Source organism: Echeneis naucrates, chromosome 6 (assembly GCF_900963305.1).
Source record: "Echeneis naucrates chromosome 6, fEcheNa1.1, whole genome shotgun sequence".
Classification (NCBI taxonomy): Eukaryota; Metazoa; Chordata; class Actinopteri; order Carangiformes; family Echeneidae; genus Echeneis; species Echeneis naucrates.
The window spans coordinates 15,038,147-15,061,462 of NC_042516.1; the positions used below are offsets into that span (position 1 = coordinate 15,038,147).

The 23,316-nt window shown below is 41.8% G+C and overlaps 1 protein-coding gene across 3 annotated transcripts; it reads left to right on the forward strand.

Annotated features, from left to right (window-relative positions):
• The first annotated feature begins 852 nt into the window (after positions 1 to 852).
• adar (adenosine deaminase RNA specific) lies at positions 853 to 16,039 on the forward strand. Of its 3 annotated transcripts, none has more exons than XM_029504791.1 (16): positions 853 to 927; positions 4,175 to 5,932; positions 6,357 to 6,682; positions 7,160 to 7,355; positions 8,106 to 8,308; positions 8,801 to 8,936; positions 9,107 to 9,339; positions 9,564 to 9,720; positions 10,327 to 10,495; positions 10,758 to 10,851; positions 10,971 to 11,087; positions 11,278 to 11,405; positions 11,521 to 11,703; positions 11,859 to 11,971; positions 12,431 to 12,558; positions 13,500 to 16,039. In XM_029504791.1, exons 2-16 carry the CDS (start codon positions 4,304 to 4,306, stop codon positions 13,822 to 13,824), a joined length of 4,137 nt encoding a protein of 1,378 aa, XP_029360651.1. In that variant the 5' UTR covers positions 853 to 927; positions 4,175 to 4,303; the 3' UTR covers positions 13,825 to 16,039. The 3 variants fall into 3 exon arrangements, with proteins under 3 accessions (XP_029360651.1, XP_029360650.1, XP_029360652.1); XM_029504790.1 differs by lacking the exon at positions 853 to 927 and adding an exon at positions 2,427 to 2,849; XM_029504792.1 differs by lacking the exon at positions 853 to 927 and adding an exon at positions 2,427 to 2,659.
• The last annotated feature ends 7,277 nt before the right edge of the window (positions 16,040 to 23,316 follow it).

A 23,316-nucleotide genomic window follows, 5' to 3' on the forward strand; every position in this document is an offset into this window, starting at 1 on the left:
GGGGGGGGGGGGGAGCCTGCTAAAATCAGTTTAAGAAAACGCGTGGATTGGAATACCTAATTTTCACAACAAATAAAGAGATAGGAATGCTCAGGTTGAGGGAGGAAGGAGTGACCTCTACCATTCACCTGCAAGTTTTGTCTCAGAAGAAAAATAAAATGAACATGTGGTAGTTTAGTGGTGTTTATAGCGTCATCGGACATTATCTCCAAATTTATGCAGATAGAAAACTCCGAAACAGGACAATCTAAATTTTACAAACCAGTCAAAATGATTAAATGCAAATGGCTGTCTAGGAGCATATAATTTGGCCATTGGAGTGGAATGAGGAGGTCAAACTGTGAATAGTAATTAATTCATATTTGGCTTCAGTTGAGACTATACAACAGGGGGAACTGTCGATAATAAATGTTGGGGGGTGGAACCAATGAGGCAGCTCATATGGTGGTTAAGGGGGCATAAATGAAGAGAGACATAAATGTGAGGGCACTTTCTGGCACAAAGAAACTTGATCATTGTTATGTAGCACATGACTGTCTTCACTGCGACACTTGGGGGTGAAGATGAGCACAGATGAAGCTGGACTTTGTGGACATGCAGACAACCAAGACAAACCACAGAAACAGTCAGGTTGTAAACTGGCTGTCTTTAGTGCAGCCTGTGAGTGGAGCCAACGTGGCCATTAGTCACCAGTCTCCCGGAAATTAGGAAGAAGGAAAATATGACGATGATGGTGATGGTGATGTTGACGGTCATGGTGATGACGACCTGGTGCGTCACTCTCATGCGACGCGTGGCTGCGGTGTCAGTCGCCAGCGTTCTACGTCACTTCTGTTGGCAATAATTCTTTGATTGTTTTTCCGTCGCTGCATTAACATCTTTTCACGCCAGCAGGAGCCGGCGGAGGAGAAGCACCTTAGACTGCAGGTAAACGGATGAAGCAGGGAGCGGCCTCCGTACAGTGTGTTCGGGTCAGTGCGGGGCGGCAGTGTGCGTGTTTTGCGGTGGCAGACAGTGAAGTGACTGCTGCAGGCGGTAGGTAAAAATGGTGCAGTGCCAGTGCAGAGCTAGCAGGTAGGCTAACGTTAGCCGGAGGAGGGACGAGAGCAGCACCGCTCATTCTTTACCCCGGAAAAAGTCTGACACCATGTCCCGCTGAGGGTTTTAGGTGTGTTAACTTCGTCTAACACTGCAGGGTTTCAGGTTACGTCCGTTTGTTGCTTCAACAAGAATAATTGGAGGCTTGTAAACGAGGACTAAAGAGTTTCCTACCGAGTCTTGCTGGTGAAATAATCTGACCCTCATTCAAAGGAGGAACTAAATCCACCATCTCCTCTGAGTCAGAAAAACCTGAACGAAGAGTCTGTTTAAAGCCTCAAACAGCAAAATGTAACGGCCACGTGTTGCCTTGTCTAGAATATGATGCTTTTTTCTCATCACAGCTGCGCTGACTGTACAGGACTGAATATTAGCTGACTGTATCCGCTAAATCTGTTTTCCCTTGGATGTAAACATTCAAATAAAAATGTGAACAATCTCTGGTTATCGGAAGTACATTGACTTGAACACAGATTTGACTAAATGAACAAATTAATCATTTACACAAATAACTTTTAACTTTATGTATGTAATGCCCCTCTAGTTTCTAATGCTGTATGAATCGGGTGAGTGTTTATTGTTTCACGCACACGTCCATGACCCTGCTGTGCTAATCGTGTCCTTCAACTGATTGCACACGTGTTTTCGCCACATTACACCACCCTGGTTACTACACCCCGTGTTCCCCTCCTGCTTCGCGTGAATCACGAGAGCCTGATGAAAGCACGTGGTAGTGTCCTGCGTCCCTCAGTGTGTCGTGTGCCTTGTGTCCCCGGTCCCCCAGTGTGTCGTGAGTCGTGTGCCTTGTGTCGCCGGTCCCCCAGTGTGTCGTGAGTCCTGTGTCCTGTGTCCCCGGTCCCCCGGTGTGTCGTGAGTCCTGTGTCCTGTGTCCCCGGTCCCCCGGTGTGTCGTGAGTCCTGTGTCCCCGGTCCCCGAGTGTGTCGTGTGTCCCCGGCCCCCCAGTGTGTCGTGTGTCCTGTGTCCCTCACTGTGTCGTGTGTCCCCGGCCCCCCAGTGTGTCGTGAGTCCTGTGTCCTGTGTCCCTCCCTGTGTCGTGTGTCCCCGGCCCCCCAGTGTGTCCTTGCAGCGAAAGGGGCGCATTGGTTGTTTATCTGGTCTCAGAGCATCATCCTTAATGGAGGAGCTGTAGTTTTCCCGTGATTTTACACACCCTGTCCTCATCTGATGTGCCTCTCAGGACCACGTGACTCAAAAGATAGCTAGGTTTTCTTCAGAAATGAAAGCGAAACTATTTTCGCCCCAGTCGAGCGCCGTATCCCTTTCCTTTCCCTGAGCTTTGTTGGTGTGACAGTGTTGAACCATATTTCACAACAAGTAGCGGGTGTATAAAGGCGAGCAGGCTCGTTGGTGTTGACATGCTGGGAGCTGCTGACCGGATCTCACTCATCTGAAGCGGAAGACCGTGTGCGTCGGAAAAGATCGTTTTACAGATGAAACTAAAAACAGCCGAGGGATTTCAAAGTTTTGGTTTGGTTTAAAGTACTTTTAAAGTTGCACTTGCGTGTTTATTTTTACGTCTTTACTCCACGTTTCGTGCGTGGTATGCAGATTTTTTTTATTATTAGTATTACTTTTATTTTTTTCACAGCCTCAACAGTTGTGAGGCTGCAGGAGCAGCCACGTTAACATTTCCCGCTGCATTCACCGCTGCAGACTTCTGTTGGTGAGATCCACAGCGCCCTGAGAGCCGACTGGGCCATGTGCTACATCTTCATGTGATTTGCATACAGGTGTGAATGTATGCACTGAATCTGGAGCAATGTACTGGGTCTCATTTCTGCAGTGTTAAGTAATGCAAAGACACAAATGGCTCCATAACACGTTGGGTGAAGTTGGCTGTAGTATTAGGCTGTTTCTTGGCAGGACAACATAAAGCAGGAGAAAGAGTTGACTCATCAGTTGTCAAGTGGTTTGTCTGGCCCATTGCTCCACCTAGGCCCAGAACAGAAAGGAGCACGATGACAGTGGATATTGAAAATCACAGTAGTTGTTATTTTGGCTGTCAACTGTTGCTTTGCATCAGAGTCAAGATGAGTCAGCTCCAGCTCTGTTTGGCCCCTGGGCTGCCGGCCCTGTCTGTCCCAGTTACTGTGATGAACTAACACTATGGTGTTCTCTATTAATGTGGCAGCATTGGGCCTGTTCAGCTCTATGTAACAGACCAATGATGCTGACTGGGCCAGAGGGGATGAAACCCGACTCAGTATGAGGTGTTGTCAGTCTCACTGATATAGACATTATTGAGTGTTGTCAGATATGACACTTGAGGCTGAATCAATGTCTGTTGTACTGTTGAAGAATATTGGAATTCTAAATGATGCTGTTTCGCAGGATCTTGTTTCTCCTGAATGAATATTTTTGGTCATGGCCATCTGTGTTTGGGCAAAGGAATTATCTTAGCTCTTCAAAGAAGTGTCATCATATTCAGGAGTGTTGGCTAGCAACTGCAGGGTGTTCTGTCTCCAGTGCATCATAAACCGGCAGCTGTTTATGTTCTTGTGTCCTTGACACTCTCCCTTTTGTCCACTTTGGTGTCTCACTCTCCCCTCAACCTTGCTGTGGATCCAGATCTAGCAATTATTTGTAAGGCCAGAAATAAAGCAGAATGGTCACAGGGAGTTTTGAATTATTAATCATGATCCTTTTACCCTGGGATTAAGTTTCAGTGTGACTGGAAGACTGTATGTCACCTTGCAGTAGCCTTGTAGACTGGTGGGGGTATAATCTGGGGACATTGACAGCGACATTAATGTAGACAGTGTTGTTGTATCTCTGAGTTTATCTTCTGTATTTAATCTTCATTCTTCTCTGTAATACTCTGATATTAATGTTCCCCTTTTGATATATGTCAGGAGGACTGGAGATGTAGAGTGACATAAAAACTCTATCCTTATAGCAAGTATGCACTCAAAGACTTATCCAAGGACAGCTGGTTTGAGGCATGCCAGCAGAACAAGAACTTGTGCTTTTACCCTCTGGACAATGTTTTCACCATTCAGCTGGATTCATATTCATATTAATATCCGTCTGACATTGTCTCTTGTTTGTATTTTAGGTGCTCTCAGTTTGCAACTGGCCTGTCTTGACATTTCTTCAGGATCTGCTGTTTGTGACAGAGGACAGTCACTCATACAGAAGCTGCACAGCCAGCTCACCGGCCTCCTTCACCCTCACCTCTTGCGCTATGAGCAGAGGTAGAGGAGGGCCTCCCAAGGAACATTACCACAAACGTCCAACACTCCATCTCCAGGCCAAGGAGAATTGCCAAAGATCTGGGCCAGCCTCGCTCTACCCCAGAGCTGGCCTACAGCAGAACACATATTCAAGTCACTACAACAGTCCTTCTGCTCCCGTAGTGTCCATACAACCTCCTGCCCCCTGTCACATTCCCTCCACTGCATCCATAGCAAGCCACAATAAAGAAGCCTCTAAATCAGTGGACCTAAATTCTCATAATCAGAATTTTTGTCCCAGTCCTGGACCCAATTCATTTCATTACCAACAGCAGGAGTTCTTGAGAGGACACAGATCTGAGGCTCCACAGTTTAGAGCCAGTCCTCAAGGAGGTGGAGGAGGAGTTGGACCTATCAGGCCACCAATTTCCTCATATCAGCCCCACTCAGGATACAGCAGATATTCAAACTCCAATACTGGCCCAAGGGGTAGAGGTGGGTATTGCCATGGCCAAAGTTTTGCATGCCCGCGGACTGTAGGACCTCCACGAGGCTCACAAGGCCCACAACACTTTAATTACAACCAGTTACAAGGTAAAAACCAGAACCAGCACTTTAACAGACAATGGTTCACCCAAACAGAAGATTTGTGTGACAATTTTCAGAGATTGTCTCTTCACAGAGACAGACAGAGCAGAGGAGAAAGATTTGACAGACATTCTACATTCAGCAGCTCAGAAATTTCAAGGTTTGGTACAATTAACATCACTCTTACTCCTGATATCCAGGACCAGGTACTCAGGGCTTTGGCTGCTTTGAAACCCAGTGAGAGTATCTCTGCGAAATATTTAGCTAAAAAACTGCGTCTGCCCAAAAAGATAGTGAACAAGGCCCTCTACTCTCTTGAACGCTCACAGAAAGCTTCCAAGGAAGGACTCCACCCTCCTGAGTGGACTGTTTATAGAGAGCCTCTCGGATGCAAGGAAGAGCAAAACCCTGGAATACAAAGTCCACAATCCTTTCTGTGTGTGGGCCCAGGGCACCCTCCAAAACCTCAAGCCAAGTTTGAGCCAAAGACAGAACCAGCAAGAAACAAGGTACAGGTCAAACAAGAAGAGTCTGACACAGAATCCACTTCCTCTTACAGTTCTTCTTTAGAGTCACCTGACTCTGAAGCATCTCAATCACCAGCAAAACGTCAGTACGAAGAGAAGCAACATTGTGGTACCACCAGCTCCCCAGATCAGGAGCTTCAGCATCTCATGATGGCAGAGCAGAAGAATCAAATTCTGCAGTACCTTCTTGGTTCAGGAAAGGCAACTGCTCTTGTCATTGCTAAAAATCTGGGATTTAAGACCAGCAAACAGGTAAATTCCACCCTTTATTCACTGAAGAAGCAAGGTGATGTCATTAAAAATGGTGAAGGGAACCCTCCTATCTGGGAGCTTTCCCCTCACCGCAGAGAGAGGATGGAGAGGAGCCTCAAAGTTGCACATAAAACCCCAGTTGAAGGTATTTCAATAGAGCAGGAAGGAGGAGCGTCCATTGTCCTGCCGTCACCACCACTACCACCAATACCAGGCCTGGAGCCAAAACCACTTCCAGAGGGCTGGATGCCAGAGCGATGTCAAAGTGAAGCAGTAGGTGAACTTCCTATGTTTTGCTTTTTATATTTGTGTTTATTTGGTGGCATTAAAAGGAAAGTTCATCTTATTTGATATGTCGGTTGTCTGAGGTATTAAGAATTAGTGTATTACTAATCTGAAGCGTCAGATTAACATGAGCCCAGTTTAGAAAAGTAGACACAGGGACCAGCCCAGGTGCTGGATGCTGTACCCCTGTGAACAGCACAAGATGAAAATGTGTTGTAGCTGCAGATGTTTTTTTGATATATATTTTTTTATTTTTTCCCAAGGCTTTATCTACCATCCAGTAGCCCTTTGCTTTGCAGTTCCATTTTCCTAACTGTTAAACTACTGTATTACTGTGATAATACTGCCTTGCTTGGATTTGCATTCATGCATTTTTATCAACCCTTTCATCTCTTTGCTCTTTTCTTTTCAGTCCCATTCCTCCCTCCATCCTCACTCCTTCGCTTCACGTCAAGACAAAGAGACCAACGAAGGACAGTGGGCCACTGATGACATCCCTGAATTCCTCAATGCCATTCGCCGAGAGACAGATGCTGAAAAACTTGCAGCAGAGAAGGCCAACTCTGTTGGCACTGTTGCTGTGTCACTGGCTGCTCCACCACCACAGAACCTGTGGGCCAAATTACAGGAAGTGAGACTAAAGAACCCCGTCAGCGGCCTCATGGAGTATGCCCAGTATCTGGGCCACAACTGCGAGTTCCTGCTGCTTGACCAGTCGGGGCCTTCTCATGACCCAAGGTCAGTGGCATGATCTAAACTTTGAACTGATACAAAAGGTCATCGTCTTCATACTTGTACTACTCATCTGAAATGTTACTTGGAATGAACCAGACCCAATATTTGCCTTTCTACCTCACTACAGGCTATGACCAATCCACACAAACAATGAACAAAGCAAACTAACTTACACATACAAGCAGGACAGAGGACAAGCTACTAATTATTTAGAAAGGGAAACAAGTCAATATGTTGTGGTGTTAGTCTGGTAAACAGTTCCGCTCATGTTCTCATCATCAAATGTTTTTGCTCACATGATTGTTACTTTCTATAAAGCACCTAATGACAAGCCATTTTGAATGTGTGGAATACAGCTGCCTTAATGAAAAGAAGATGCTTCCAATTTGCACTTTAAATGACTTTGGTTGTTATGTCAAACAGTACTCTGAGAGCTGTAGCTGTTGAACTTTTCATGGATATTTTCTTTGACTCTGTCAGATTCCGTATGCAGGTGATGCTCAATGGGAAGCTGTTTCCTGTTGCTGAGGCTTCCAGTAAGAAGGTTGCAAAAAAGGACGCTGCAGCAGCTGCCCTGCGCATTCTCATTGGAGAGATGCAAGGAGGACCCAGCACAGGAGACAATGGGAGTACTGGCAGAACAGACCAAGTCATGGACCTACTCCCAGACACAATTGTAAGTTTCTTGGCATGATGGGCAAAAATTTAGAGTTAATCTAATCGAAGTATTCTTACATTGCTTTGTAACATGTAAGAAGTATTCAGATCACTTTTTCTTTTCTTTACTCTGCATTGGGCTGTTTGAAGAGCATGAATAATGGGTGAAAAATATGAATACACAATATCACACATTACTTTTACATTTGGTTTCCTTTGGGCACTATTACCCATTTCCACAAATACCCAATCAAATGTTAATTTAGTCTTGTAGTGTAACACAAAATATATTTGAGTATACAAGCCTTTTGTTAGTTTTTTGGAAAGAATATTAGCATACATTTCTGTAATTCCATTATAGATTACTAACTTGTGGGGAAAATGAATACTGCTAATAATGACGCTTCCAAAGCAAACTCATAACATCTTTTAGATTATTAAATTAATATTCTTCCAGAGTCAAAAGAAATAAACTAATAAAAACCCTGCCCCCTTGCTGAGAACCCAGCATTTTTGTTTGACAATGCCATAAAAACTGGCCCAGGCATCTAATTGCTGCCTCTTGATGGTAACAAATAACTGAATTTAGCCAAGCTCTGTATATCTCATCAAGCAAAACTGCTATACATTATCACTCAATCAATATAAATAATTGTGAGTAGTTACAAAGCTTTAGAAAAAAAATGAATCATTGAAAGAATATTCAGCTTTAAAATACAGCCACCAAAAATAAGTTTAAATGGGTCTTTTATTTTTTACTGTGTGCCAGGGGGCAGCTGAAAGTATGGGAGGAATCTTTGGCTCTGGGAGCGTTGAAGGGATGGGGGTGTCAGAGGGACCTCGTCCGCCGCTGTCACGCTCCCTGCCTGGTGGTAAAAATCCAGTGTCTGTCCTGATGGAGTACAGCCAGCGCAGTGGGAACCCCATTGAATTCATCATCACTGGGCAGGCAGGCCCACCACATGACCCACGGTACAGACTGCATCACATCCCCCTGAATCTGTCCTTTTGGTTGTTTCTCACTCGCCCAAGAACTTTTAGACCAAGGTCCTTTGTGGTCATGCATTTCTACCTTAAGGAAGAAGTTGATTATTTTTTTTTTTGTTCAGTCCATCCTGCTGTACTAAGTGCTGTAGTCAGCTGATGAAGAGTCACGCTGTTCCACTCTTTCTGTTTATTATTTATCTGTTTAGGTGGCTGGGTTGGCGGAGTGATACAATGCAAACGTTGTTTTCCATCAGTAACCTTCTCTCCATGTTGAATGCTTTGGTTTTACAAGTACAGTACACCATAGGCTCTTGTGTTACTGTGACCCGAGCACCTCTGCTGATTATTCTAAATGTGATCTTTCACGATTCTGGAATAGTAACATAACAAAGTGCTGCATGATCTCAGTTACATACCAAAATAATTCCCTGCCTCATTCTCTTTCCACACATTTCACCTTCTTGGTCCTATGATTAGATTCATGTACAAGGTGAAGGTTGGCGAAAGCTTCTTTGCTGAGGCCTCTGCTCCAAGCAAGAAGGCCGCCCGACAGCTGGCAGCAGAGGAAGCTGTCAAAGAATTAATGTCTGATGGGAGATTGCAGCTAAACAAGGTATGTAGTGAAAGGCTGAGAATATTTGGAGTTGTTCATTGTACAAATACCCCAAATGGGTGGAATAACTTAAGAGAAACAACAGATATTCTGTCACATTATTCAGCTCCCTTTAGTCAGCACTGTTAATCTCTCTTTTTCTTTCCCCCACTCCCACATGTCTTATCCAGCCTCAGTTGCCCCTAGGATCTTCCAGTGATAGTGATGGTGGTAGTTCTGGGACTACAAGTTTGCCCCCTCTAACTGCAGATGAGTTGCGAGCGGCACATGAAGCAGGGGTTGGTGACCTCATCAACCACCTGAACAACAATGCAGTTTCAGGTCTTCTAGAGTACGCCAGAGCCCGAGGCTTTGCTGCCGAGATCCGCTTGGTGGATCAGTCTGGGCCACCACACGAGCCTAAGTATGTCTGAGCTGCTTGAATGCACAAACTCACATCAAAATGAGAAAATTCCTGCTGACCAGGTCCCCATGTATTTTGGGAAAAATATTTGATATATCAAAAACAAAAAATTATAATTGAAAGTATGGAGAGTTAATGAAGACCTTTGTGGTGCATCCATGGGTCTTAAAGGAAAAACCCAGTCAGCATTATCCTCTGATAACCCTTCTCTTTGCCTTTGTAAGGTTCACCTACCAGGCTAAGCTGGGGGGAAGGTGGTTCCCTCCAGTCTGTGCGTCCAACAAGAAGCAGGGAAAACAGGAAGCAGCAGATGCTGCACTACGGGTTCTTATTGGAGAAGCTGAGAGGGCAGCTCGCACCGGGGAGCTTATCCCAGCTGAAGTGAGCTGATTATTATTATTATTATTATTATTATTTTATTTATTTATTTTTTTGTAACTACATTTCTTATCCTGCTATGCATGCAGTTTTTTTTTTCTTTGAAGAATCATACTGAATTACTGTTATTAATTTCTTGAAGTTTGCCAGTGGATTAATAAACACTGATATTTGGGTGTGACTTTAAGCCATTTGGGGATCTGGAACTACTCAGTTCTTATTGCACTTTATATATCAATTTACCTACCTTTTTATGAGGGCGATGTCCATTTAAAGTAACACCTAGCAGAAATGAAGGAAAGTACATAACTTAACCTAGGACTTCTTTAGGGTAGGAGATCACTGTCTCCCAAACCAGTGGTAGGTGAAAGACTGTCAACGTCCATATGACCCACTGAATAGTTGAATTACATCTGTCACCCAGGATTATTAAATCGGGACTTGTCACTGTTTCATTCTTTTGTGTAATCTACCATAGATGTAGAAACACACAAAATTTTATTTGTATTGTGTAGGCCAAAAAAAGAAAATTCCATATTCCAAATATATAATAATCCTTATTTCTTTTCTCTTTTGCCTGTCCTATCCTGTATGCATCCATCTCTCTAGCTTCCAGTGAGTGGCAGCACTTTGCATGACCAGATAGCAATGTTGAGCCACCAGCGTTTCAACGCTTTGACCACACGTATCCAGCACAGCCTTCTGGGTCGCAAGATTCTGGCCACCATCGTGATGAGGAGGGGGGAGGGCCTGGGAACTGTTGTCAGCCTGGGAACTGGTATAGCACTGACCATTAGCATATAACCTTTGAGGTGGTAGACACCAGGCGTATGAGGAATTGTTTGGCTATAGAATAAATTGTGTTGTTACTGCATTATTGCATGATGTTTAATTGGGGGGGGATTTCTGTGCTGATGGGCATGTGCTGTAAGAAAACTGAAACAGAACTAGGTCACTGCAGACCAAGAAGAGCTGCATTCTTATGTTCTTTGACATTGAACGTGTCTCTGTTGTTTTTTTTTTTTTTTTTTTGCTGTTAGGAAATCGCTGTGTTAAAGGGGAGGAGCTGAGCCTGAAAGGGGAGACTGTTAATGATTGCCACGCTGAAATCATCTCCAGAAGGGGATTTGTTAGGTAGAAATGGACCTTGTTCTTTTAGGTTTATCTCCTGGTTTATTTCCCCCCACCCCCCCCCCATCCAAGTCCATTGCATGTTATCTTTAAGTCTAATTGGTTATCTTCTTTCTTCTCAGGTTTCTGTACAGTGAACTTCTCAGGCACTATGATGGTGCAGATAACAGTATATTTGAGCCAGGGGAGAAAAATAAACTGCAAGTAAAATCTGACATCACCTTTCACCTCTACATCAGGTGGGAGTAATGGATGTTTTCATTCTCATTCTTCTCCTTCCCTCCACCTTTCATCTTTAATTTTTGTCCTGTCCATTAGTCACATGCATCATTGTGTCATGTTTGCATCAATGTTAGTCATCCATTCTTTAACCATGCATCATTTTGGTGTCATCAATTTCTTATGTCTCTCCTATGCCTCCATTTATAGCACGGCACCTTGTGGGGATGGTGCTCTGTTTGATAAGTCCTGCAGTGAGGCTGGGGATGAAGTTGAGGGTCATCAGCCCCTGTTTGAGAATGCTAAGCAGGGCAAGCTCCGCACCAAAGTGGAGAATGGTAAGAGTTGAACCTCAGAACCTCCTTAAATGGATTTTGTACATAGCTACATTCAGGAAAATTATTCCTTGCAAGAGGATTGACCTTTGTAAGTGTGTGGTGTTGTTTGTGCCAGGGGAGGGCACCATCCCAGTGGAGTCAAGTGATATTGTGCCCACCTGGGATGGAATCCAGCACGGAGAGAGGCTGCGAACCATGAGCTGCAGTGATAAGATCCTGCGCTGGAACGTGCTGGGCCTGCAGGGGGCATTGCTCACCCATTTCCTGCATCCCATCTACTTAAAGTCCATCACACTTGGTAACTTGGTAGCAATTGTTGCATTGTTATTGCTGGCGAATAGATACTGTGACCAAAATGAGAGTGAATGTCAGTGGCCTTGGATGGATTCCCAGATTTATGTTATTTGTTGCCTCAAATATACTTTACAATGAGTCCTTGTTCTCGTTTGTTAGGCTATCTGTACAGCCACGGTCACCTTACACGTGCTGTTTGTTGTCGGTTGGCCAGAGACAGTGAAACATTCACCCAGAGTCTTCCTCCACCCTTCAAACTAAACCACCCAGAGGTAACCATAAATGTTTTGGCAATGTCACACTTGGAAATTAATCAATTGATCTCATTCTCACTAAATTCATCAATTTGGCTGCCAACGCTGTAATTTGTGTCTGTGCAAAAGTTTTCTTCTCTGCTCTTTTTTAATCTTCTTAAAATCTGACTCATTCATCAATTAACAAAAAGCAGGAAGGTAACGATTGCACCACCAGACAAAGTCTCCTAGAAATGAAGTCGCTGGCAACAACAGACAGTCCAGCCTTTTCCTCATTTTAGCTGCTTTTTGAGCGCACTCATTGCTTTCAGAAACTGTCTCCAATTAATGCAGCCATCACACTGAAACATGCATTACACAACACATTTTACATGCTCTGTTTGGAAAGACTCTCAGTGAAGCACTAAATTATCCTGATTAAACAAAATATGCTTTCTCTGCCCCTCCCTTCTCCCTCACCACCTGGCTGGACTGTAGGTGGGCAGAGTCAGTGTATATGACTCCACACGTCACACAGGCAAGACCAAGGAGTCCAGTGTGAACTGGAGCTTTCCAGATCAGCACAGTGTAGAGGTGTTGGACGGCACTAAAGGAAAACTAGATGGGTATGTAGTAAACAATACCACCAAACTGAACCCTGTCTTTTCCAGTGGTAGCACCCATTGTTTCTTGAAACCTCACACACTTGGGTTTATGTAGTCTGTTATTGCTCAGTTTGTAGCTTGTTATTTAAGGAATTTGGTGCTGCTCAAGATTATTGTCTTTTATCATGGCCTGTTATTGATCAAGCACCATATTATTGTGAAGAAACAATATTTGAAGAAGCCACAAGAAGTTAGAACAACTTGTGTTAATAATTGTGTTTTTGTTTTGTATAATAGTCCAAAGCCCCAAGATAAGAAATATGGGATGTTCAACAAAAGAAAAAAGAACACACATACATTTTTTGTGCTCTTTTTTAATGTTTAAAAGCTATAAATCTAAAATTAGAGTTAAAACCTTTGGAACTTTTTATAGATATTTTATTAGATATTTGAATACCTATATGTCTTTTGGTCTTTTTTAAATTTAAATGTGTGTGTGCAATATCTGTAAATGCCTCTTATTTTCCCTTCTGGGGAAAAAACAACAGGTACCACTAAATGACTGTAGCTACCTTTTACTGTATCTCATATCACCACATTTCCACAACACAGCATGCAGACATGTTGCCCATAAGAAAGTGCAAGTTAATCATCAAGTTTAGAGAGAAGGTGCTAGTGTATGTACAGAGAAATCATTAGATAAAGGCCTCCTCTCTTAGATAAGACTTCCTTCTATAAAAGGCCCAGTACTCTCTGCAGTCGAGTAAATAAAAGCCCCTGGGCACTATTAGAGGAAATTTGTGGTGATGGGGAGGTTTATAAGAATTATAAGATATGTTTCATTGACATTAACTTTGACAATAAGATAAATAAGTAAACATTAATAAACCTAATTTAACCCCATATACAAACAAACACTTTTTTAATGGACCCTTAACACTCCTCCAATGTCTTTCCTGTAGGAACAAACTGGCTGTGTCCCGTGTGTCCAAGTCCAACTTGTTCTATTTGTTCCGCTCTCTGTGCCAGCGGTGTGGCCGCACAGACCTTCTCTCCCTACCGTCTTACGCCCAGGCAAAGATGTTGGCCGTGTCCTTTCAGAAGGCTAAGCAGCAGTTCTTTGAGGCTCTCAGGGTCCACGGTTATGGTGCCTGGATTGGTAAACCACTTGAAGAGAAGAGCTTTGAGGCGGGGGAAGCAACTGGCAACAATGGAGCAAATGTCCCTGTGGGATATGGCAGCAGCAGAAATGGAGGAGAGATGGAATACAAGCAAGAGGAGGCATAGGACAGTATAGGGCACATATTTAAATTGGTAATAAATATTTGCGGAGAGAAAAGCACAAGCCTGGGCCAGATATGGAAAAGAGGACAATCAAATCATGTGTAGCCAGTGGCCACAACTGTATCTTCTGATGCAACACGATTAAAGGCTGCAGAGGAAAAGTGATGGAGAGACACATAATGGCACAGAATGAATGAAGGAGATGGCAAGGGCACAGCCTGAAGGGTGAGTGGGATCGCAGTTGATTGACAGAGAGGGAGAGATTCAGGGGGTGTACGAAAAATGTAAACACTACATGAAAAAGAATTATTAGTTTTAAGTCACCATTACAAACACTGCTGCTGAGCTGTGATAACTGGCAAGAGAATTACTATGTTTGTTAGGATCCTTTATACTATTTATATCTTTATGATATTTTCAGTTTGTCTGTAATTGCAGTGCTTGGCATATGCTGCTATTATTTTCCCACTGTTCCTGATGTGCAAAATAATGTTTCAGGTTCTCGAACTGCTGCATGAGAAGATTTGCCCTCTTTAGACCACTTATTGTCTGATTTTACCATGAGAGCTAGGGTGGCTAACAAGGGCTCATGGTTGTCCAACCTAACATTGCGCTTGCATTGTAGCAGTGTTTGTAATTGTAATTGAGTTAATTTCAAGTTTAAGTCCTGTGCCATTAAGTGCTTTTTTTTTCCTGCTCCCTACATATTTCTGCATGGAAAACATGCAACTTCTTTGAGGACAGAGCAGAACTAAAGGGACTCTCTCAGCAGGAATCTTTTTTTTTTTTTTTTTTTTTGGTCTATTTTGTTGTTTGCTTAATTGCACTCGCCACAGTTAGATTTCAAGTAAAAATTGAAATGAGTCTTTACTCAATACAGTCCCAGCTTACAGTGTTCATGCAAAGCTTTCACTGTACATAGAAGATGATTAATGGAAACCTTTACTCTGATCAGTTACTGGCATTCACTGTGCAACATTTTTGGCTTAAGCCCGGTACAAACTCGAAGGACGTTGAATGGGCCCTTTTCTGAGTTAAACCAGCTCTAACCAGCTTTAAACTTTCTCGACACCCATATCTGTCCATCCATTCAAATGCTGTTGCTGTTGTTTCCATTAGCAAAACCAAGATCAGTCTGGCCCTTCAATCACTCCCAAAGTTTTTGTGCTTTTATATGGAATTACTGATGTCCATGCCTCCTAAAATTTAATTTTGTGTCCTAGAGGTTCTGTGTGTTTTTCTTAGTATTCCTCTGTGTTTTCCCTCACTCCTGTCAATGATGTCATCAGTAACTAGCCATGCCAATGAGTCCAGGAAAGTGTCTAAAGTCATGCATGCATATTGTTTTTAAATCAATATACACTATGGTTCAGGTTCTCTTGCATGGCCAGTTGTTGACAACTGCTAGACAAGGACAGTTTTGTTTAAGGAGAGCGTGTTGTTTCTTCTTGTTTTGATTATATGTAGATGGATGATGCGGTATATACATCAGGTATATACAAATACATGAACACACAGATGTATAGTGGGATCCAAATCTGAGTCTAGTTCCAGAAACTACCAGATGTTTAGTCAGGTATTCATTTCTTAGTGTAGTGCGTAATGTCCTTATGAGGAGAGAGGGGATCAACAACTTCAAATCCACATTGTTTGGGCTGTAATATCTTGTGATGTGAATTTGGTCTGGTAACCCCAAAGGAAAAGCCACTGGACTCAGAACCCCAAGATGCTACAAGCAGTCTAGTGTGGTTCCTTTTTTTGATGTATAAAATGAATGTTCCTTGAAATGGTTTAAAGCTTGAAATGATATATCCCCCTGTAGAACAGAGTGGCACCTCCCACAGGTTGAGGTGTGGTTAGCTCCCTTATCACAGCGCGGAGGCTAAACTTTTAACTTTTTTACTTACATACATTTGATTTACATTTATATGCACTGTTTTAGTATCTGTTGCATTTGTTTCAATCTGACATTAATTTGGAGTTATTTATAACAAGGGGCTTAAAAGAAGAAAATATCTAGTTTTTGGACTTAGACCGTTTGGCCCCACTGTTTAATTATAAATGTATAGGTCTTTGTGTGTTTATGTATAGGTATAGGTTTCATGTATATATTTTGTAAATCATCTGAAATTCTTTTCTATATTTTTTTTTCCTGATGTTTTAATGGAGTATGCAGTTTTTTGTTTTTTTAATAAAATAAATATGTAGCGATGTTTGAGATGAATGATGTTTGTGAACTGTTTATCCATTTTATTTTTATTTATATTTTTTATCACCTGCTTTCTCCTCCAGAACAGGCCTTACATCACCCAGGGGACGCGGTGTCTGAATGACATGGAGACATTGATTGTGTTGTCGGTTGTGTTGCAGTTGTCGGGCTGTTTCCAATGGACTGAAAATGTGCTAGGATGACAAACAACTGCAGAGAGATTCTCCAGACTGAAGGTTTGAGTGTAAGATGCAAATCTTTACAGCAGAGGCTCATTCTCCTTGGCAGGCGTTTAGGTTGAGTATGGCTCTTAGTAGCTGCAGAACCCATTGCAATCCTCGACAGAATCAGCAGATGGAAACCTGTCCCCGCATTCAGGCTGGGGATTGTGTGCACGCGTGAACGCAGCATGTGGAGAAAAGCTCCTTTTAAAAAAAAAAATAATAATAATAATAAATAAATAAAAATCAGCCACTGGTGCTGTGGGGGAACCCCAACCTGGGAATCATAGTGGGTTCAAGACAAATCTGTGAGTCTATTCCTCATCAGCACATCTGCACAGCACAAATATTTTATCTGTCGACCAGCACATTGTATTGTTATTGCGAGCTGGTGATATTTTTTGCCCTCGCCTTTTTGCTTTCATTATCACTCTGCGCCAGTATGAGTATGTTCATGCTCTTACACGTTTATCTTCTGTGAGCCAATTTTAGTTTTGCAGCTTACAGAAATCAAAGAAATCTAAATCTTTTGATAGATTGAAATCTATTTTGTCATCAAAACCCATGATTATTACTTGTGTAGCACAGTGTACAAAAGATTCAACTTCTTTGTGATTGTACCAGTACAGACAACTACAGCAGAGACTTTAATCAGACAAGTGTAGCATAAGTGCTCTTAGATATTTGTAAGCATTCAGGAATATGCTGAATGAAAATTTATCAACATGGTTATATAAATAAAAGCTGTGATAGATACAAAGTAAATACAAAATACAAATCTAAATCGTCATAAGGACAAAAATAGAATATATCTTTTCTCAGTTGATTAGTTTTTTTAGTTATGTGTTGAAAAATCATGTTAGATAATAGGGATACTTCAAACTGTTTCTGCAGTGTATTACTATGATGCATTAACACTTTGAAAATTTGAACAAGCCATTTAGTGTGCTGTCTCACTGGGAACAACTAATGATATTCAGTGCCTAATCCTGAATCAGTTCAGCGTAGTGTTGGATCCTGTCTTGTATTTGCTTCAACAACATTTGTTTTTGTCAAGATACAAGGCCACGGCAGCCATATTGTTAGCCAACCAGTGTGCCTTGTAACTAGCTGTACTGTTTATGCCCCTTCAGTGGTTTATTTCATAGGAAAACTGCAGAAAGAGGAATCTCATTATGTAACTCAACAGTGTAATGAATTTACATATCTCTTTAGGTAATAATACTTAAAGTCACATCAGATTTTGCTCCTCTGAAGTAAGTAACCATGGCAAAAGCACCTGCATAAACCTATAAACACAGATGTCCCCATTGCTCTGTAGAGAGTGTCTGTTTTGATCAGGATCTCAACCAATCAGGTCAGATTCATACTGTCTCTTGTATAGTGGGACGAGGGGAGCACTAATGATATAGCCAGAAGAGTAAGCACGATGTGGGGAAGGATGGAAGACAGGACAAAGCTGCACAAAGTGAAGTATTAGTCCAGACCACAGAGCTTCACAGAACCAATCAATGCTTTCCAATGGAAATAAATGAGAGAGGGGAAGAAGGGAATACATGAAGGCTGAGCGGGGAAAGGAGTGGTTTATGAGCTCCGCTGAATAAAAACGCAAGATCATGAGAACCTGTGGAGTCCAGTAAAAATTTATAATTATAATCAAAGCATTGACGGGGGGGGGGTTGGAGTGTCAGCTCTTAAAAGCATCCACAAATAAAAGAGCACTCTGGGAAAAGTGCCATGTTACACTAAAGGTAATAAATGGCATTTTCAATCATCTCAGTATTATGAAAATGACACAGTTTGGATACAACAGTGATATCTGACTAAAACTGACCAAGCTGACCATGATATCATAAACCACAGTACAACAGTCCATCAGTGTGGGGGAGTGTTCTACAGGAGCAACATGTTATTGAATATTGTAAATCATCGGATTGTATTTTATTGACATCTTAACAGCTCCTTGAGTTATTGGCACCAAAATCCACATTGGTCAGATAATATATCTTTGGAGGTCTGCAGTCTCTTCTTCTGGCGCTGCTATAAAGTCAATTTTTATGTTTTTTTTTTTTCTTGACAACTATTGCATGGTTTTCAACATCATTATGTGTAAATATTGTCAGTCCCCTTTACAATTAATTATGTTAACTTTGGTCAACCTTTTCATATTTCAGCATAATCAGGGAGGTGGTTTGCACTCTCCTCTCACAGCAAATGTCTGATTTCAAACTCCCGTTCTGTCTGGAGACTGCATCTTCTCCCTGTGCCCCCCTAGGTATTCTGGCTTCTTTCCACTGTGCAGTAAGACACGCACATTTAGGCTCATTTCTGACTTTTATTTGCCCGTGAGCTTGGATAGCTGTTTGTCTCTGTTTCTGTATGTCCAGGACATTCCTACTCTCACCTAATGAGAGCTGAGATTGACTTCTGCTCCTCTACAACCCTGCACAGATGAGCTGTATATATAATGGAAGGATGGACCATCCTCAGGTTACTTTCATCAATGACCAAGTTCATGTGAAACGAATGACAAAGCGATCACCCTCGGCTGAACTTTGAGTTCAGTGCCAGGTTAGTCATGCAACAAAATTATCGTTTATGTTTCCATTGTTACAGAGATCCTCACGCTGATGAAGACTCTGCAAGACAGCTGCAAGCTCCAAAGCAAGCAGGTAGAGGAACCTTGATTCGAAATTGTTTGGTCAACACGTGTTACAAAGCAGCAGCTGCCGTTTTTTTAAACCAGAAGATGTAACTACTGGCAAAGTGAGAAACCCACAGTCAGTATGATTTTTATCGTTTTAATATCTCCTGCTTTGAGCAAATGTTCTACTTTTATCACTGAGACATTTTAAAAATGGTATTTTGATTTGATGCTGTCTTTTTTTTTTTTTAATCTACAACAAATAAGTGTAAGCAGTTATTTGGATTTTCTTACTATCACTTAACACTGAAGGCGTTTGTGTACGATCTTCCTTCTTTAACTTTGTAAGTGAATGCATTTGTGATTATTACTGTGCATAGTACTACTGAGTATTGGAAAATCTGATAGCAGCCAGACATTGGCTCTTAGCTGAGAGATGGAAGATAGCCGAGTCAGGAAGATTGTAGCCACCTCTAACTTGCACACTCCAACCCTGCATAGACTTTACCATCATGCTGGCACTCTGGAAGTACAGTTAGCTTTGAACTCCTCTAAAAATGAGTATCAGGGCAGCTGCAAACATTTGCACACATACTTAGTTGATTGCCTCTTCAATCAACGGTGACACATAGCCTTCAATATGGCATGCCTTTCCAAAGCTTGAGACCTTGACTTTCTGATACCTGTGCACTAAAAGTGGCCTAAATTTGATACTGTCTTTCAGAGGTATGAAGATGCACATCGGGTTGACACGCCACCTTCTTCCCTCCATTGCATCAACTTCGCCGCTATAAACAGAAGAGAGGGTGATGTCCGATCAACGGTGGGATTAGGAGAGGGGTAAGGTTGGCATTCCAAATATCTGAAATCCTGCCTACATGCACAACTCACATTGTTAAAGGATTCAAATAGACTTGTTGTTGTGCTCATTAATGGGTGTTTCCATGAAATGGATGAACAATTTCTAATCAAAGATTACTGAGGATTTAAAGCCTGAAGCATGAACCCTGACGTCCATGGTTTGAGTCCGTCCAGGGAGCTTTGTTGTGTGTCCTTAACCATTTCTTCCTTATCCTGTGTTATCTCTTTTCTGACAGAAAAACATAAAACATAAAATGTTTCTCTGAGTTAAAAAATGGCTCTAAAATTAAGAATAACAGCAGTGTACCTGGTCTGTCAAAATACTTATAAAGACATTTTCTTTCATGAAAAATACCAAATAAACTGCCAAAGCAAATGTAAATGATGCAGACAGGAGCTCTTTTAAGCACATGTACAAGTTATATCAATCAATCAAACGAAAATGACAGCCAGGAGAAGCACAAACTTCACTTGCTCCTGATCAGTAAAGGAAGCAGACAATTCCTATGTGGAGCGTAGAGCAAAAAAGTAGTAGAATATCATATCAAACAACACACACTGGCCAAATATGAGGGGAGAGGCAGTTCTAGTTGGACCAACTGAAGTCAACAACTTTAGGACATATGTTGAAGGAATCCTCGCTCAAGTCATCATCTGTGAGGGAGTCACCATCTTGATTAGAAACCAGGCATGCCATATGATGCATCTACATCAGCTGATCAAGCTGGACACGTTTGGACCTAAAGATGAACTCACTTTCTAATCTCTGTCTTAAAAATCTTTTTGTTGCACGTGAAATTTTGAAGAGGAAAAATGGACCTGAATATGGAAGCAACAGGAAAAATGTGATTGACAGGAAGCCCAGCAGTATTGCGGGTCTGCTGACCAGTGCTCTTTAGTCAGAAGAGAGCTGACACAAACGCACACATCCAGGACATCGATGCCCCTGCTATCATGCTGACACAGACTGACAGTTGTAGTTTGCCTCTGACATCTTCAAACATTGGTAGCATGACAGCTGCAGACACTTGTGAGCAGCAAAGTCAACTTATGTAAACACATGACATGGAGCAGTGAGCATTTTAGTTGTTGTTTGTGGAATTTCTGACAGTCTCAGTGTAATGAAACTGTGCTGATGTTCTGATGTGGTGTGTGTCTGAGTGCTGTTTGCTGTGCAAAGACCTATACAGTGATACAGATGCATACAGTGGCCATCTTTGGGCAGTGGGTTAGCCTACACAGCACTCTGAGCCATTAAGACACAATGGAGCTGGAGTCGGGCAATGATTAAAGCTTGTCTGAAAGTGTGGGGCCAGCTCAGAGCTCTATTAAGAAGATATATGTAGCGGTGCGATGCACTTATCATTACTTATCATCCAGTTATAATATGTGCTCAACAACAGGTGCCTGTCCCAGAAAAACTGCCTCTCCATTTCCTTTTCCTCGTGGAATGACCTTGCAGTTCCATCAGAGTGGAACTATCTTATTCAGCACAGACGTTTCATATTGTATGAAGCCCAGTTTCAGGGTGCTTGTACTTGGGCTCCGATACATTTCAGGGGAAAATATTGTACTTCCTGTTCCACTAGGTTTTTCTGCCAGCATTAGTTACTGGCGGTCACGTAGTACTTCAGATGGTTCACATAGATGAAGAATGGAATTCATAAGCAATAAGATAATTTCTCAATACAAAACACACTCTTAAAGTTACAGCCTTAACTTTTTCCAGGACAAGTGAGATAACAGCAACTTTAGAAAAATTTTGCAGTGTAACCATTATTGAATTTTTTAAATGAACCACAACTGTCAGTTATGTGCATAGTGGACACTACTGTTTATAGCCACTGTCAGCCTTTAATGAAATTGGACCCTGGGTACATTTTGAGAGGTCTATTTGGTTTCTTGTGAAGGTTTTTATGAGAACATGAATACCCGTACACCTCTGTCTTCCCACACCAAGAACATCTCTATAATTTAGATGATTGCTATTTGTGAAGGTGTGTTTGTAATTTTGTGTCCTTACAGGCAGCATCTAATCATTCCCTCTTTCCCTCTTGTGTCTTATTGTCCCAATTTTCATAATTACTGTACTCTTCCCCCGTCTTTACACCAAACGCATGACTTTCCTCCCATATTTCCTCTCCCACCCACTCACTTGTTGTGTTACTTAAAAGTTGTATGTGATTTATACAGTATCATTTCCAGGAGTCGAGTTTTTATGTGGCTTTAAACTTCGAGGGAGACTATCGCGTTGAGCAAGAACACTTCTGTACACTACAGCGTTGCCATGGCAACTGCCTCCCCTGCTTTATCATTGCTCTTTGTATTCTATTATTCACTTTCTCGTTCACAATTTTCTCACACCACACATCTGACACTCGCTGCAGGGCAGTACTGTGGGCTAACTCTTTCATTCAAAGGGGCCAATCATTTGTCCTCTATGTCGCTCCCCTGTGCTTTCATCGCTCCAAACTCTCCATCTTTCTCAGCTGCCCCCTAACCTCTGTCAGCAATATTAAGACTTGTGAAAGGCGGGCCGAGTGGTCGACCACCATCCTTATTTTCTGTAAGTCCTGTTGTCGCCCTTGGCCTTTTTTCTGTTTAGTGTACTTCATAGTATGTGTGGTGTTTTTCAAATCTCTCTCTATCTCCTGTGTTTTACTGGCAAAGCAGCTGTAAAGAAACAGTTGGCAAAGCAGCAAAGCTTAGCCTGAATTGGTATTACATTATATAATTTAGGTGAGATTTTCTATTTGAGCGGATAAGATGAAAAAGGAAACAAAAAACAAACAAAAAAAAACGACACGTGATAAATTTGCCACATTCATATTTGTTTATTTACACAAGCAATTGAGGCTTATTCTCATTGTGTTTTATTCTAAAGGCTATCTCCTCCATTAATCAATTAATCACAGGTTCTGAAAAATGGTAGAAAGCAGTCAAAAACATCCAAGGTGATGCTTGTTTTGTCAACAGCGACTCAGGTTTACTCTTTTGTTTTTTGTTTTTTTTTTAGTTACCTGTTCATGTTGGGAAAACACATTTCCTCTACTTCAGTAGTTTCTTAGTACAAAGTCATTCAATCTACTCCCTTACATTTATTTATTTAGCATTTCATGCTTTCTTGAACATTCCACTAAGAGGCTGACCCATTAAGAGGCTGTTTTGCTGATCCAGTCTTCCTCTGGACTGTTGAATGAGGAAGCTTGGATTTGATGATCGAAACGATCCCTCATCTCATACTTGGCTTTCCAGCGGCATGCAATGCAAACAATAAGAGACCACAGCACAATGTCAGTGTTGGTTTGAGGTCAGTGCATAAGAGGACTAAATTGACAAAGAGCAATAAATGTTTCTTGTGCTAATACCATTCATGCGCCATGTCTTCAAAACTACTGTTTGTATTTGCCTTAATATGAATGAATCATCCATTTGAATTAGAATTCTTGTGGACATAAATGAAGTAATATTTAAGAAACAGAAATTCTGAGCAAAAGTGAAGTGTGAATGCACTAGAATTTAATTTAGTATATGCATTAAAAATATCTAATCAGTATCTT

Coding starts and splice junctions, on each gene's coding strand:
- adar (XM_029504791.1), top strand. CDS start 4,304: ATGAGCAGAGGTAGAGGAGGGCCTCCCAAGGAACATTACCACAAACGT. Junction 8,309..8,800: donor GGCCCACCACATGACCCACG/GTACAGACTGCA, acceptor TCCTATGATTAG/ATTCATGTACAAGGTGAAGG. Junction 11,704..11,858: donor CTTAAAGTCCATCACACTTG/GTAACTTGGTAG, acceptor CTCGTTTGTTAG/GCTATCTGTACAGCCACGGT.